The sequence below is a fragment of the Triturus cristatus genome, chromosome 4_2 (assembly GCF_964204655.1).
Source record: "Triturus cristatus chromosome 4_2, aTriCri1.1, whole genome shotgun sequence".
NCBI lineage: Eukaryota > Metazoa > Chordata > Amphibia > Caudata > Salamandridae > Triturus > Triturus cristatus.
The window spans coordinates 323595784-323612095 of record NC_140586.1 but is presented as its reverse complement, the minus strand read 5'-3'; the positions used below and the strand labels follow the sequence as shown (position 1 = coordinate 323612095).

General features: G+C 41.3%; 1 protein-coding gene across 1 annotated transcript in view; it reads left to right on the top strand.

Annotated features, from left to right (window-relative positions):
- Positions 1–16312, top strand: part of HMCN1 (hemicentin 1) — a 1072905-nt gene that overhangs the window by 448648 nt on the left and 607945 nt on the right. The window contains exons 23-26 of the mRNA XM_085601687.1: positions 751–878; positions 3802–4074; positions 10264–10359; positions 12073–12267. Coding sequence (XP_085457813.1) covers positions 751–878; positions 3802–4074; positions 10264–10359; positions 12073–12267 — 692 coding nt within the window. The remainder of the gene's footprint in view (positions 1–750; positions 879–3801; positions 4075–10263; positions 10360–12072; positions 12268–16312) is intronic.

Genomic DNA, 16312 nt, shown 5'->3' with positions numbered 1-16312 from the left:
AGTTGGTTGCCCTAGTTTGTCCTGAGGAAGATCCGCATGGCCGAGGTTTGAATCTCCCTTGAGGCCCTAAGACGGGTCGAAACGTCGACATCCCCACTAATTAGACTGGTCCATACATTATCATTTTTTCAATCGTGCGGCGCAAGAATGTATTTTTGTGCATTTTAAGAAAAGCGCAAATTATTTGTATATTATTGTATATACGGTCAGTCCGGATAATTAGGTGAATTTCAACCTATCCAACTGTTTAAATCAATGAAATATTTTTTTCCCTATGTCACTACTTTGAAGCTTTTCACTCCTTTTCACTTGAGCACTTTCTCTTACGCACGTTCCGTCTGGAGCAACCTTCTATTAACTATGACCAATGAGGTTATTATTACTGCCAAAAAAGTAATTGACAATGTTTATTAAATACTAAAACGTAAGGATACAAATAATTGTCCGGGTATTGCTTTTTGCTGTTCATATATTTTGAATTTGAATCAATTTATTTAATACTATGAGTAGGTGCACTGTATTACATAATGCACGGTTGAATGCTCATGAAAATCGTGAATAAAACCTAGAAGGTTATTGATTTTTGTCTCTAAAATTAAGGTCCAGGACCATTGTATTTTGTATCGCGTTACACCCAGGTCTATGACCAGATTAGGGTTACCCCATTTTTGTAATGGAAGACAGGATGGGGCATAACTAAGACCTTTTTTGGATGTTTTGCTATTTTCTGTAAATATTATTTTATTTCAGGCACACCATTCTTTCTTCTGGGTCGATGAAAGTGCTGGAGACAAGGGTGACTGATAGTGGCTTGTACCTCTGTGTGGCCTCCAATATAGCTGGAAATGTGACTCAGTCAGTAAAACTGAGTGTTCATGGTGAGTTTTAAAGCCAACCCTCACTAAAGTAGAGTGTGTGAGAGTGATTTCTGAAACATCATTATGTAAGAAAGTGAGAAGCTGCAGTTTGAGATATCTCATCTGAGGCACCTGCACTTATGTTTGGGGACCAGCCTTGTATTTCATCATCAGGAGGAGAAAGATAAGAAATTAATGACAAAGGGAGAAATCAGCAGTGAAAACGACCTTACAACAGTGAGATACGAATATATGAAGTGTATGATAGTGCAACAAAGGGTGTGATCAAGACTAGGCACCCTTGGGCTTTATCTACCTCGGCATTCTGCAGTGCTCTGGTGGGCCTGTAAAAAAAACATTGGGCCATCTCATTATTATTATTTTGTTTCTTTACAAATTGAGCACTAGATAAGTTGTGTACAACTTGTTTTATTCCTTTGGGTTGCCCAACTGCCCTACAAGGCTACAGGCCCAGCAACCAGAGATAGCATATACTTGAAACTGCACTAAGTTATGATAATTACTAAAAAGCCCCTCATTATAAGTAGCGGTATTCAATCCAAAAAGGTAATTCTGGGTAGGCTTGCACAGCTTGCAATTCTAAGTGGCATAATTATGCCTGGTCTGGAAATTCTAGACCAATTTATACCGGGCCTTCAAACACCGAACCTGTGATTCTATACCTGGAGACAACAGGCCTGGTTTCACTCAATGCAGATGTGCACCTGTTGAAACCACTACAGTGGAGAGGGCAGGGCCCGAGGGCAGGAGCACAGCCTGGCCCACACCCAAACCATGCAGTAAAAAAGGGGATCCTGCAATGATCCCCCTGACAGGATCATGACCCCCTCCTGCATTCTCCCCAAGCAAGAAGACCAGGTGTAAGGACGCATCTGGCATTCTGAAAGTTCCCTGTTCTCCTTCTCCTCCCACTTTCCCCCACCCCTCCCTCGCATGGCAGACGCAGCCAAGGGCTCAGAACTGTGCTTGGGCCTGCATGTGCCTGTCTCAAAAATCACTGAGGGCCACCTGGCCAAGGGCAGTGCCCGGGGCTGAGTAGCACCCCTCCCTGTTACCCCTTACAAGAGAATAACTCAGAGGGAGCTTATAATGATGTCCAGTGTCAACCTGCACCCTCCTCTCACCTTCCAACCCACTCACTGCTCAAAATTCCCAAAGGTAGGACATCTGCTGACATTGTTATAGCCTGCAAGTTATTTACTTTTCTTTCATCTATCCAACACCCTTCTCCCACCCATGAGAAGATATAAAATGGCCAAACAGCTCTTCCCCAGACTTTTTAGAACAACTGAAATAAAATAACATTTACAATTCAGATCTGATCATGTTTAACTGAGCTGAAATTACCAGCATTTTCTAATAAAATATAAAAACGATTGATTCATATCTCTTTTCAAGTGCAGTATGCAAATGCAGCCACTTCATGTGCCCTGCTGCAGTGTGGGGGAAAAACATTGTTTTCTACAGATTCACTAAAGATTCGGTAAACATGATTAACATACACGGTGCTCATCATCTAAACATGGAGGATTGTGGCTGTGCACACAATTATGCAGGACAGAAGATCAGTGACAAATGGTTTAGTCCATGCTCCAAATGAATTTAAACTCAGTGAGCAGTCCAGATCAAATTATGTTCCTACTTCTAATCCACTAATTAAATGAATATTGGGGTATTTTTTAGAACAAGGGAAGTCGGGTAACGATTTGTGTAGCACCTTAAAAATTATCAATATGAGGAAATCATGTATGAGTCATGGAATACTGTCCAATCTGAAAAAAAAGAGGTGGTACATGGTTTCGTTATATATGTAAGGATTCACCCCCTATGAAAAATGGTCTGAAAAGAGAATGTCACAATGGAGACCAAGAAAATAGAGAAGAGTCAAGGAGATATGAGGCCACCAGACAGCTAGCAGGCACAACACAGCAGTTTGTTAGAAAAAATGATGAGGCAGAAGTTTATAACATACATGTAGAAGACCAATATTGTATGTAGTATACTACAAGCACCAGGGAGGCATACCACTGTTGAAGCAGGTGTCAGAGAATGTCCGAAGAACCCTCAGAAGATAGTTATTCTAAGATGCAGGATCACAAGAATAAAGGTTTAAAACTTGGAACCAGATGGACTACGAAATGGTGATTAGAGAGTTAGAAGCATAGATGACATACTTCAGACCGAAGAAATACAACATGATTGCTTTTGCGCCATTGACTTGTAGAAGGAAGAGATTTCAAGAAGCCGTTGTCCACACTGTGAAGTTGGTATACTTTGAGCCTTGGAGTAGCATGCCTCAAACTATGAATTTTGGTTTGAAAAATTCACATCTAATTCTATTTAATGACATGAGAAATCTACTTAGAGCATATTTACACATATTGTGTTTTAATTCTTAGGTATAACTTTTCACTCATAACTAGACTCTAAATGTTTAGGAAACAAATTCTGGTATCCATCTGACTTTACTGCATGCACATTCATTTGCGTTATTGCCGAGGCTCTTGTGCATTGCAAAGAGTCTGTGCAAGTTGGTCCCAAGCTGAGAACAGAGGTGCACAATGCAGGCTGCATTATTTTTAAAGAAGTTAGTTACACACAGAGATACACAAATTATTTCTGTGTGTTTGTGTATGTTTGTGTATGTGTGTGTGTGTGTGTGTGTGTGTGTGTGTTCTCGGCTGTATTTGTGCATTTTTGGTGTGTAATGTCTAGAAGTGGATAGGTATAAAATGGCATTAAAGATTAATTAGCTAGAAGTAATTTGAACGACTATTTGCAAATTGTTTTCTTGATGATGCTGGGAAGTATGGAAAGATCACTTGGCACGACTTCAAAAATTCAAGCTCCTTACCATTCAATAGTTGTGCCAATTTCTGTACCAGTATATATTACTTTCTGCAATATTTTGTACCTTTTTCAGTTCCTCCAAAAATACAGCGAGGTCCTCGAGTCATGAAGGTCCAGGTCGGACATCGGATCGACATCCCATGCAGTGCCTACGGGATTCCCCCTCCAGAGGTCACGTGGTCCAAGGATGGAAGCATTGTCCTGATAGATGGTGGGCAGTATGTTTCCTCTGATGATGGAACACTGAGCATTGATAAAGCAGAGGTGTCAGACTCTGGAGTTTACAAGTGTATTGCGAGTAACATAGCTGGCCGTGATGAAGCAGATGTAACTATAGAAGTTCAAGGTACTTTTTTACAAGATTAAATTAATTCCAATTGGCATTACATAAGTATTTCATACTTTGTCATTTGGTAGTTTATGGAGAATTTGCTCTGATAAAATTCTGTCTTGGAGGGTTTATAAAGAAACCAAATGTACGACGTGTTTAAACCATTTTCCAAGTTAATCTGTTGGAACCTAGCTAGAGAGGATGATGTTAAACCTTTCAAGTTGAAGGTGCTGCTCATCCCCATTAAAGTAGGTCTGCTTGTGGATAAATAAAAGGATAACCTTCTCTTCTTTCACCCACTTCTCACAGTTCTATCCTACCTAAGATTAAGTTATTCAATGTGAACAACCAGGAACCTTCAGGGTGGGTGATTGGTGTTATCGCAACTTGGTCTAAGTTATGTTGTTTGGTGTCAGTGAGATTTCTCTAGTATTCTATGGTAGATAGTTAAGAATGCTCTGAAGCATTTATGTTATTTCAGGTATTATACTTTTAAAAGTACCTATTATGCATAATGTCTTTTCTTACTTGTTATCATGATTCGGAGTGCTGTTGAAGAGACACTATGGTTTAAAGAATGCAACAGCATGGGAAGGAATGGTCCTATGAAACCTTCATATCTATTAGTCTAGATTTAACAGAAAATACAACACTATACGAAGCAGATTCCTCTGACCCAACTGCGAAGTGTCCAGATGCGAAGAACTCCAAACACATAAGTATAGGGAGTGTGTAGTTGTAAAATTCCACATGTAGTTTGAGAACACTGAAAATTAGTAAAGCTGCTACAAAGTGTATGTTTGCCTTTGTGAATCAGTCTCTTAATGTGCAAATTAATGAGAACGAGGATAAGAGAGGGAAAGAAAGAGACAAAAAAAGTGAGAGAGAAGGGTGTTCAGTGACAGCATCTTGTGCATCGCTTCCATCTCGTTCAACTTGTTTCAAAGGCAAATGAGTGGTACAATTATTTCAAAATGTGTTCCGCGTGTTTATAAAAAAATAAGGTTGTAGTTATTCTCAAGCTTGGGAATTTGTAACTTAATCATTGTTGTTGACCCTTTGTCGCAGGCAGGTACACGCCTCTTGGATATTTTTTATGACATGAAGTATTGTGAACTAAAGAGAGAGATCAGGCTGGCCTTTATAGGACTTTACAATTGACTTTAAAATAACCTGTCTGCTCTTGACTTACAGGGTTACGTCTTTCTCTCACATCATAAACATCAATGATCTACAAATACTTCATTTGCAGCCATAAGCTTGGACCTTGTGTTGAGTACTTTACCGAGCTATATATGATAGAAAACATTGATTTCTTGAAGTTAACGAATACATTGAGTAATCTACAAAAACAGCCTCACATTCACATGTTTTAATGGGTTTTGCAAAATAGAATATAAAATATAGACCATGACAGTGAGCTTCGGTGCTCACCTAAGCTGCATGTTTCTGCCCTTTTTCTATCCTCCTTTGTGTTCTTGTAAGAAAGTGGGTTTCTGTTGCAGTAACCCCCCCCTTTTTTGCCTGATAGCTGATGCACTTTTTCTTGTTGTGCCCTGGGCTCCTGCCAATCAGGTGCTCAGGGCCTGTGTTCCTTCCCTAAAAACTCCCTAACAGCCAAAACCCAATTGGCATCTCTGGTCACCTGTCAGCCCCTGGTAAATGGTACCCTAGGTGCCCAGGGCCTCGTGACCAGAGAAGGCCCCTAAGGGCAGCAGCACTTATTGTGCCACCCTTAGAGGCCCTGTACCCTGACACAGACACACTGCCTTTGCAGGCTGAGTCTCTGGGTGCAGAACAAAACAAAAAGTCGACATGGCACACATCCCTGTGTGCCATGCCCACAACACACACTGCCCTGGCATACCTCAGTCACCCCTCTAGCTGGGTGCCCTATGCCAGAGGTTTGGGCACGGGTGCATGAGCCCTGTGCCCTTACAGTACCCAGGTCCATTCCTGGGAACTGTAAGTGCAGTGCTGCCATTAAGAGTATATGGTGCTGGGGGGTCGTCAACACGAACTCCACAGCACCATGATGGCTGCACTGAAGACTGGGAAGTTTGGTATCAAACTTCTCATCACAGTAAACCCATACTGATGCCAGTGTGGGATTTACTATAAGATGCACGACAGAGGGCATCTCAGAGATGCCCCCTGAAACTAACCTACAATCCACGTCTTGTCTGAGGGGCTGCCCAGGCTGCCACACAGCAGACGGGTTGCTGGACCCCTGGGTAGAGAGCCATCTGCTCTCCTGGGTTGCAACAATGCACATCCTGGGTGAGGTGCGAAGTCTCCTCCCCGGGATGGGCAGGGTAAGCTTCAAAGGCATTCCGCCTTTGTGAGCTTCTCCAGGCCACTTGCTGTACCCAGCAACTGGCCCCTACCGGTTCTCAACCCCCTCTCTGGTGAGAAGACTGGCCAGAAACCCCAAGGAAGGACAAGGGGTGTGCCAGCCTCTGCCAAACCCACCCCTCAGGTGGGGGAGGCAAGGTGAAGCACGTCCCTGGGCTCTCGCCATCTTGAAGATGGGGAGCCCTGCCCAATCAGGACTAGGCCACTGCCCCCTTCCACAGGATAGTGGCAGGAGAGGGGGTGTATCCTCCCCAGAGCAGGGACCCAGTGGTCCCTGCCCCTTACCTACCTGTTACACCCCTAAATGTAGTATTTAGGGCACCCTGAACCTTCCTTCCTCAGATCCCAATTCAACAACAAGCAAGAAGATCAAGAAACCAGAAGACCCGCCGCGCAGCTGCTAACAAAAGGACGACATCAACTGACTTGGCCCCAGCCCTACCGGTCTGTTGATCCTTGAACCTGCTCCTCTGGAACTCCGGCGCCTTCAGTGGTCAGCAACCTCAAAAACCCCGGAGGACCTGACCACCTTGAGACTCTACCAAGACTGGGACTCCCACGAGCAGTGGCTCTGCTCAAAGCAAATTTCTAACCCCTGGCATCAGCCCGGAACCGCGAAACCTGCACACTCTGCACCCGCCAAGCCTGGCCTGTGCCGGAGTGAACAAAGACCCCGAGGACATCCCCCCGGCGACTGTGACCCCGAATCCGGCACCCAAGGACTTACCTCGATGCTCCTGATGACGCCTGCAGGCTCAGAACCAAGTACCCCCCCTACCGAGATCAACAGAGGGTAAGATTTCCCGACACCAAAAGGCACCCCTGCACCGGCGCCCTGCAGCCCCCTGTGCCCGACTCCTAGGTACCTACCTTTCCTCCAACTACCCAACTTACCTCTCGAAGTGGTGGTGGTGGTACCTGAAGAATCTTCGTCCCCGAGCTTGCAGCCTTTGTTCAACCAGGAGCTTTCCCATTGAAACCCATTGAGCGCCCGAAGGCTCAAAAGCACCCTGCACCCAGCGGCCCGAGTGGCCCTGGCAGTGTGACCTCTACACCTATCTACTTCTCCATTTGCCCTGAGCAAGTGACCAAGAGCCCAGCTCCCACAGACACGTGGCCTGCTAGTCAGCAGCCACCAACCAAGGCCCCCCTGCCTCCCATAGGATAACATTGGGCCTAACTCACTCTGCACCCGGCTGCCCCTGTGCCGCTGAGGGTGTAACAACTTTACCTACCTGACCCTGGGAGACCCCTGAGTCTGTGCCCAGAACCTTAACTCTGCCAGTCGAGTACTTACCCAAAAGCCGATAACCCAATTTTCCTCCATAGGGTAACATTGACTGGTTTCTTCTGAAATTTCTTCGAAGTATGGAGTTTCTAAAACTTAAAATATTCACCAAAAATCAACCGAGTAACGAAAACAAAAATACTCACCTGCTATTAGGAGAGATCCCAGTGCTGGATCTTGGTGCCCAGCACTGACCCTGAAAAATATTCACAACCGTACTTACCAGTAACCCAATTTTCTTCCATAGGAAATCATTGACTGTTTTTCTGTGAAATTTCTTCTAAGTGTCGATTTTTGCAAACTACAAATATTCTTTAAAAATCGTACCAACTGTGAAAACGTAATTACTTACCTGTTTTAGATAGATGTTCCTGTACTGAGCCTAGGAGCCCAGTATTGGATTACAAAAGTAACGAGAACATACTTTACCTGTAACTTGAATTTTCTTCCATAGCGAACCATTGACTGTTTTTCTATGAAATTTCTTCTGTCGATTTTGCAAACGTATAAATATTCCTTAAAAATCGCCTGTATAACTTAAACGCAGTTTCTCAACTGCTTACAGGTGGTACACTAGTGCTGGATCTAGGATCCAACACTGACCTAGAAAAAGTAACCATAACTCCCCTTACATGCGAAGTGAATTTCCTTCCATAGGATAACATTGATCAGAAAAAGTTTCTAAGTGTGAACTTTTAAAATAGCTAAATATTGTTTAAAAGTCACAACAGTAACTAAAAATAAATTACTCACTTGTTTCCAAGAACTGTCCCAGGACTGAATCTAGGATCCAGTCCTGGAGTTAGAAAAGTAATCTTGAAAGTAATCAATTGCATATAACTTAACATTCCCATTGATCTCAATGTATCATTGTGTTTAAAATTGTGTTGCCTATTGCAACAAACTGTAACTATTACCTGCACAAGTCAATGGCCTATTGCAAAGTATTTAACTAAAGCATCTCATTCTGAGAAAGTATATTTTAATACATATTGTTGGTTCTAAAATAAAACAAACATATATTTTTTATATAAACCATTGGCCTAGAGTTCAGCTATTGAGTGTGTGAGACCATTTGCTGACTGAGTGTGTACAACAAATGCTTTACACTGTCCTCTGATACTGCCTTACTGCTCGACCAAGCTACCACTTTAGAGAGTAAGGTTATATCTAACTTTAGCCTCTGCCAAACCTGTGGGGACTGTGGAGTCTGTACACACTGTACCTATTTGGGAACAGTATATGCAGAGCCACTTTCTCACAGTTCTAGCCTCTACTCAGGAATATAACTTATATTAGTAATCTTTAGAGACTATCGAGGTCTCTGGTACATTAGAAGTTATTTTCCCTTTGAGATCTTTAGACTCTTCTGGACATCAACAGGGTCAACTCAAAGTTGAATTGGCAGCATCAATATGGCTGGACATCTTGACTTATAACATTTCTTCAGGTCTTCTTTAGAGGGAGTCTAAAGGTTTTTAGGATGGGGCTCCTTCAGTTGGAGGGGGTTCGTACCTGTGCATTGAGTGTACTCAACCAACCAGATGCCCTTGTTTATAGGTGCATTCTTCCAGGAAAGCAGAGACCCTCTGTTTATTTATTTATTGTGGTTTTACAGCATGGACATGATCTTGAGAGGTTAGAGGGCTTCATAAATAAAGGAAGGGTTACAGGTTAATGATCACAAAGTATAGATGCATATAAACCTGTGGTGATAATAAATACCAGCCTAACCTTACACAAATATAGTAACAAAACCAGAATGTCACAGAAGAAAGAATTCACAGGTGAGGGGTGGGATGAAGGAGCAATGGTGGGAAAAGCCAAGTTGAGAACAAGTTACCTATGAGCGGGAAAGGAAATTAGTTGAAAGTAGGAAGCACAATTGCATTGACTTCAAAACCGCCTGCAAGTGAGAAAATAACTGCATTAGAATAATAGAGGGAATCACCTATTCTTGTGGTTGTAGGGATAAAGTCAGGTAAGGTAGGAATGTAGGTATCGTCAAGGGATATGGAGGTGAAGAGAGACACAAACTAGTTGCATAAGTAGGAGAGAAAAAAGAATGAAGAGTTCACAGATACCTTTAAATGGCGGATAACAAATCAGTTTTCCACAGATGACAAGGCAATAGCTGAGTGTTGTGCTCACACTGGCCTTCCTGCCTTATTCATGGTAGCCATTTTTCCTGCATTTGACTTGAACCTTGCCTTTTGTTTTATCAATCTTTTCTGATAATCTAAGATGTAATTTAATTTTGTTTTGTTAGACATGATAGAAACAAAAGGACTAACCTTAATCTGCTGCCTACAACCCTCTCCCTCTCCCCATTCACAAAACGCAGCACTTAATAAATCAGCTATGTTTTCATTAATTGATCAGGAGTACCAAAAATAACTCATTGTGGTCTCTTTTTCCAATACAATTGCATGCTGGCATGCCAACTCAAAAACAAAGAGATCGCTGAAAATATATTTACTACCATGTAAAATGTACTGTATTTGGTCTAATTACTAATTCAAACTCATAAGTATGCCTCCTTCTCAATATTTGTCTTCTAGAGCCTCCCTCAGTAGATGAGCTGGAGCCTCCGTACAACACGCCCTACCAGGAGAGAGTAGCCAATCAGCGCATCGCATTCCCTTGTCCAGTCAAAGGTAAGCTTATGAGAGAACACATATGCCTACTTTTGGTCAAATTGGCTTACAGAGCTTACTTCAGAGTGTGGATTCCTCCATCAGATCAACAAGGATTGTTAGGCTCCTCTTCTGAAACATCCAATCTAGATGTAATCAGTTAATGACATTCAGGCCCATTTCTGTAAGAGCAGCACAGTGCATGCAATGGTCCAGTCCAATTTTGTGCAAATGTTGGGACGAAGTAAGATTATTGTAGCCATATAAAGGATATTGCATCACTATATGCCCCAGTGATGTGTGCCAATTTAGTGACACCATGTCTATTCTAAGATATTTAGTATAGAGTAGAGATCATGCTAATGTGTTCACCAGGAATGCCAGGGCTGAGTATGTAATGTGCCAGTGAGTTTTGTGCCCTTCCTTTTAAGCAAGTTATTTCATGGCTCTTTTGCTGGGGGGTTGAGTATCTATGTTTAGGAACTACTCACATTTTGTTTGCAACTTAGTAAGGACCTCACATTTGCAGACATGCAGAAGAGTACTGAAACACAAAAAAACAATTGTTACTCGCTATAGCATATGGTTGCCATTTTCTTCAGTTAGTTGTTTGTTATTTCACAGTGGCACCAGGCTTGCGTGTTAGATTGATGTCATATTGTGTCACTAAACCAGCCCCCATAGTTTGCAGTGTAAGTTAGCCAGTTGAAATACGGATGAATAATGCAGGTGATTTCAAGGCACCAAATTCAATGTAGGCGAACTCCTTAAATTTGACAGATCTTCCCTCAATATGATTACCTGTTACAGCCCTGCCTCAGTTGGAGTAATTGCAGGGTTGTATAAGCCACCATCTCTTCCAAAAAAAATTATTGTTGGGTTCAAGGGTGACCACTTTTATTGGTAGCCGCAAGAATGCTCTTTCCTGACACGCTACCCGTTAGATGCAAATAGAAAGGCCCCCTCTCATGGAATGTTCTAGAAATCTCTTTAAAACAATTTTGTTATGGGCCTGATGTATCATGGCAATTCGCCGACCAAATATGTGTCATTTGCAATCTTGTTTGCGACTGGGAATGCAATTTGCGATACAACTAATGTACTCATATGTTGCATTGCAAACTGTCCATTTGCATGGGGTAGCGAATAGGAAGGTCACAATTTACGACTCCCTGTGATTGGCTGTCAATGCAGAGATGGAGGCCTGCAAAGCACAGCAGACCTCTGTCCCCACATTTTCTTTCCAAAATAGATTTTTTTTTAAAGCAGCCAGTGAGACTTAAAGGAACTCCAAATCGGAATGCATTGGGGAAGCAATCAGTGGCCTCCCTGATCACCATCTGATGGCCCAGAGGCTAACAACATTCACAAAGGGAAGGGTGTCCCTGTGTAATGTCTTCCCCTTGCAAAGCATTTACCATCTGTTTTCAGATGTCGGTAACTTATCAATGGATTGCAACTGCAATTGCGGTCATAAACCATAACCTATGTAACTCAGAATTAGACGGCTCCTCATAATGGCAATTTGAAATGCATTTCAAAATGGAGTTCATACATACCCAACAAAACATTTTGAAAAGCCCATGGAACGAAAAATGGATTTGTACATCTTGCCCATCATCTCTAAAAAGAGTCAATTGTTCTCTTGTGAATGACTTGCTGGATTCCTTGTGCATGCTTGTCTTTCTTCGTATTGTTTCCATGTTGCCTTGAGAATGCTCTTTTTCCTGCCAGGTGTTCCGAGACCAGTCATCAAATGGTTGCGCAACGGAAAAGATCTGACAGGGAATGAGCCGGGCATTTCCATCCAAGAGGATGGCACCTTGTTGATCATTGCCTCTGTTAGCCCCTATGACAATGGCGAGTACACCTGCGTGGCTGTGAACGAGGCTGGCGCTACGGAACGGAAGTACAACCTCAAGGTTCACGGTAAGTCGGAAGCATCTTTTCTCACAATGTATTGCATCTGCAAGCAAGGTTTCTTCAATGTTTTAAAAGCTATATTTTGATATGTTTCCTCATTTTAGGGTGTTACTTAGTATGTATGCAAATCTTTATGTGAGAAGTTTGAATCTTTTTATAAATACGTTTTATCAGTGGCCCCTAACTTTTGAACATATGTTTTCTGGCTGAAGCAAAACTAAGTAGGTTTAGAGCCCCAAGAGATTCACTTGATTAACTTTTAAAGGCACTGGGAGGAAGTGGCACTAGCTAATCCAATTGTATTAGACATTGAACAGTGACTGCCTGTGATAGACTCCTGCTTAACCGAAAGTTGTAATATTCAAGAATGGAGTTTGACATGTTGAGGTGATTTTGTATTTACAAATGCATTGGTTTACATGATGGAAATCAATAAAAAAAGGTCTTGGAGGGTTTTACACAGGGAAGATATAATCGGGCATGGCGATCAGACACTTTCTTAAAAGTTCTTGCAGTTAGTGAAGCAGATGAGAAATACGTGGAAGGTAAGCCAGCTGCCAGGGCCAGGAGAAAAGGTAATAGGGAGTAAGTTATAGAAGGGCATATGACAGGGCTGGGAGGTACCAGCATTTCCTTATTATCTATTTTTTAAAAGATGGAATTTCAGTGTGTGTCTTGTTCTAAATTCCAGGGCATTTCAGTTTGAAAATTGTTTTGATTATTTTTCCAAATACTCAAGATCAAGAAAAACCTGACATACACACACACAAACGGACACACACAAATAACATTAAATACCTGCCATTATCAGGTACATTAATGAATTTCATATTACAAATTACAGTGTTGTATCACTCAAACATGGAAGAGCAATTTCTAGCCTGTTCACTAGAAAGGTTAACTCATTCAAAAGTCTCCAGGTACTGGAAACAAAGAATTTTGATGTTTCCATTATCATCTAAGATAGCATTCATTCACATCTGGTCCTCAGTATTTGCAATGTCTACAAAGACCTTATCCCATAATAGCTTTATCGGTATTCCTTACCATATGCTTCTTAAGCAAGTGATCAGCTTGAGAACCATCTGAATGATTTTCCAAATAGTTTTTCATCTTATTGTTTTTTTTCTTTTGGCAAAAGAGCAATCTTAAGGATATTTTTTTGAATATGAATAGATATGTATATATTTACTCCTAATTCTTCCTTAACGAGGGCCATAGCAATGTCTTGCATACGAATAACCCTAACTCTGCAGCTTTTGCCCATGTAGGTTGGATTGAATTTACATAGTTTGAAGCAATATACAACATCTGTAAAAAAAGAGAGATTTTCTTTGTCAGCTAACAGATCCTGCTTCATTGGAAGTCCAGAAAGTCATAGTCAGATCTAAAGTTCATTTGTCCCTGGCACCTGGATGGATATTAGGAGCTGTGTCCCTCAATCCTCTTGCCCCAGTTGTCATCATGTTCAAAGAAAGCATTGCTGGTGGCTAAACCTTTGTGCTGTGAGTTCTTATATTTCTTTGCAGAAGTCACTGAAAGGTAGCAGGTATGTTTGATTAAAGTATATGGGAAAGCAATTAGCAGATTTTTCTGTCTAATTGATGGGAGTGTTCATTAGACAATGGTGAGCCATGATGAATCCAAGCGTTTTAACCTGTTGCGACAGAGAGTGAGTAAAACCATTCAGTTGTAATTCATTCAGCCAGGCTGGGTGAAGTTTATTATTTGCTGGAGTTAGAAGAATTTGTTTTTGTACAGGTGGTGAGCATGAGAAAATATGTGTACACTCATTCTTTTCAGTTGCCTGAGAACTGAGCACAACAATGACTTTTGAGTGCTATACAGAAACGTGTGAATGGCAACTTCTTGGCTTGTCCATCTTTGCTCTCATTGGTTCCAGGTAAAGATTCAAGCACTATTGGTTAGCACAGTATTGTAGGTGCAACACTTCTTAGTGAAAATACTGTTACTTTACGGTTCAGGTTTTCCACTTCCCGGTTTTGTGCACCATTCTGAGTTTAAAAATGTGTATGGATAATTGCTAGATTTGAGAGTGCAAGTTTCTCTGAGCTCAAAATCTAAAATTGGGCGCAAAATACTGTTTGCTCCTGAATTTAGATTTTGCACAGGATTCGGAATGAGCTTGAAGGCAGACTAGAATGGAAACCTGAGGGACTTAATCTGTTATTTGCACATTTTCTGAAGTCGCATCCACAATCCTGAACAGTTACACCAGTTATTCATGAAAGGTTAAATCAATTTACAATTCTATGGCAACAAAATAAAAATAAAAATATTGGGTAGAATTACTCCATAAAAACAGGTTTTTCATTCTTCCATATAGATTTCAAATTCCATGTAACTTTGCAATGTTCACATTGGCCCTGCTTTAATTTAGGGTGATAACAGACAATCCAATTTGGGAAGAAAGTGGTAAATATTCTCTTGGAAAATTCTCTAATACTGAAAACACTGCGGCAAAATCAGCTCTATCACATGGGTAGGAAATTGCACCATAGTTAATATTGCCGGTTTCTAAGAACTCAGTGTTGGTAAACAACAGATTTATGGCTAAGTGATATAATCTAGGATTAAATAGTTCAGCAAATTGCTATTGCTGACAATCTGGCCATGCCATAGAGTTTAAATTCCACTTCAATCAAGAACATTGCTTGTCCTCTGAAGCTTGGCCAAGTCCTATGAAAACAAGCATTTCGTTTTATGTTCTGTATATTTTTGTGTATTTATGCCTAGATGCATTATAAACAAAGAGGAGTAAGTTACTTTTGTATATGATCCAAATTAAGTTGACTGTTTGTTCATATATAAAAAGAAAAAATGTGCACTCTAGCTGTACTTTAAAAAAAAAAAAAAGATTCAGGAAAGGGATGTGGGCCAATGTCTATGTTGCTGACCATGGGACTTAAAAGACCAGATTTGTGTTTCTGGATAAATAGTTCCATGACTAGTGTAGGGCATCTGTGAGGAGAAGTGGAAGGACCTGTGAAGGCAGCGGAGGTGGAAAGGACACCTTCAATTGGCCTCAATATTAACCTACAGTAAGAAGGATAGATTGGAGTCGAAGTCACCCACACGTACTTTGAGATCTGTCTCGGTGACCAGAGGGGAAGGTGTGTTAGAGGGAGGTTCTATGCAGTTGGTAGGTTCTTTCTTTTAATCACATGGAAGCACAGTGAGGACTTCACTGCTGGGAAACATCATCTCCATTGAAGATCTTTTTAAACAAGGTGTTTATTTGATGCCCATCCATTTTTGGTCATCAGCAAGGGACTCTTTGGCTGATCAGTAATTAATCCTATCCTCCGGGATTGCTGGAACAGCAGGCTTGGTTTGTATAAATGATTTCATCTATAGTGTCAAAAGTCACAGAGTAGTCAAGGATGATCATTGGTCCCTAGCAGTCATCAGATCATTTTCATTACTTAGTCTGACTTGAAAACACTTATAAGATTGCAAAATTCCTGATAATTAGAGAGTTGTGAAATCACAACAGGTTTAAGAATCTTTCAGATGGACTGAAGGCCAATGATCTTCAAGTTTGTGTAGATGTTACAGAATGTTTAAACTGATTAACTAATTTGGGGCTGGTTACGTCAAGAACCAAAGCAAACTCTTAGAATGAGGGAAGATTACGTTTTGCAATCTGGGAGACCTTTTGGGGAAAAATGGCCTGTGGAAATCTTGCCCCGAGAAGGAACATCTTATCAATGAAATATGTCTTGACATCATTGGATAGCCCCTGCAAATCTGCAACCCTTAAATAAATATCAAGAATATGGCCAGTTCCTGACTACTGCAAATGTTAGTTTGATTAGTTGGCAGCAACTGATACCAAGATTTGTTTTGCTCTGACCATGGCGGCTTTGTAAACTCAATCATGTATATAGCAATACATAAGATCTTCTAGTCTTCAAACCTTTTTCCAATGCCTTTCAAAGTTCCTACTAATCTGTGGCAGGAGGTAAATCTCTTCATAGTAGTAACTGTTAAAGAGTGCGCAAGTGAATTATATTTCCTACTGAAGAAG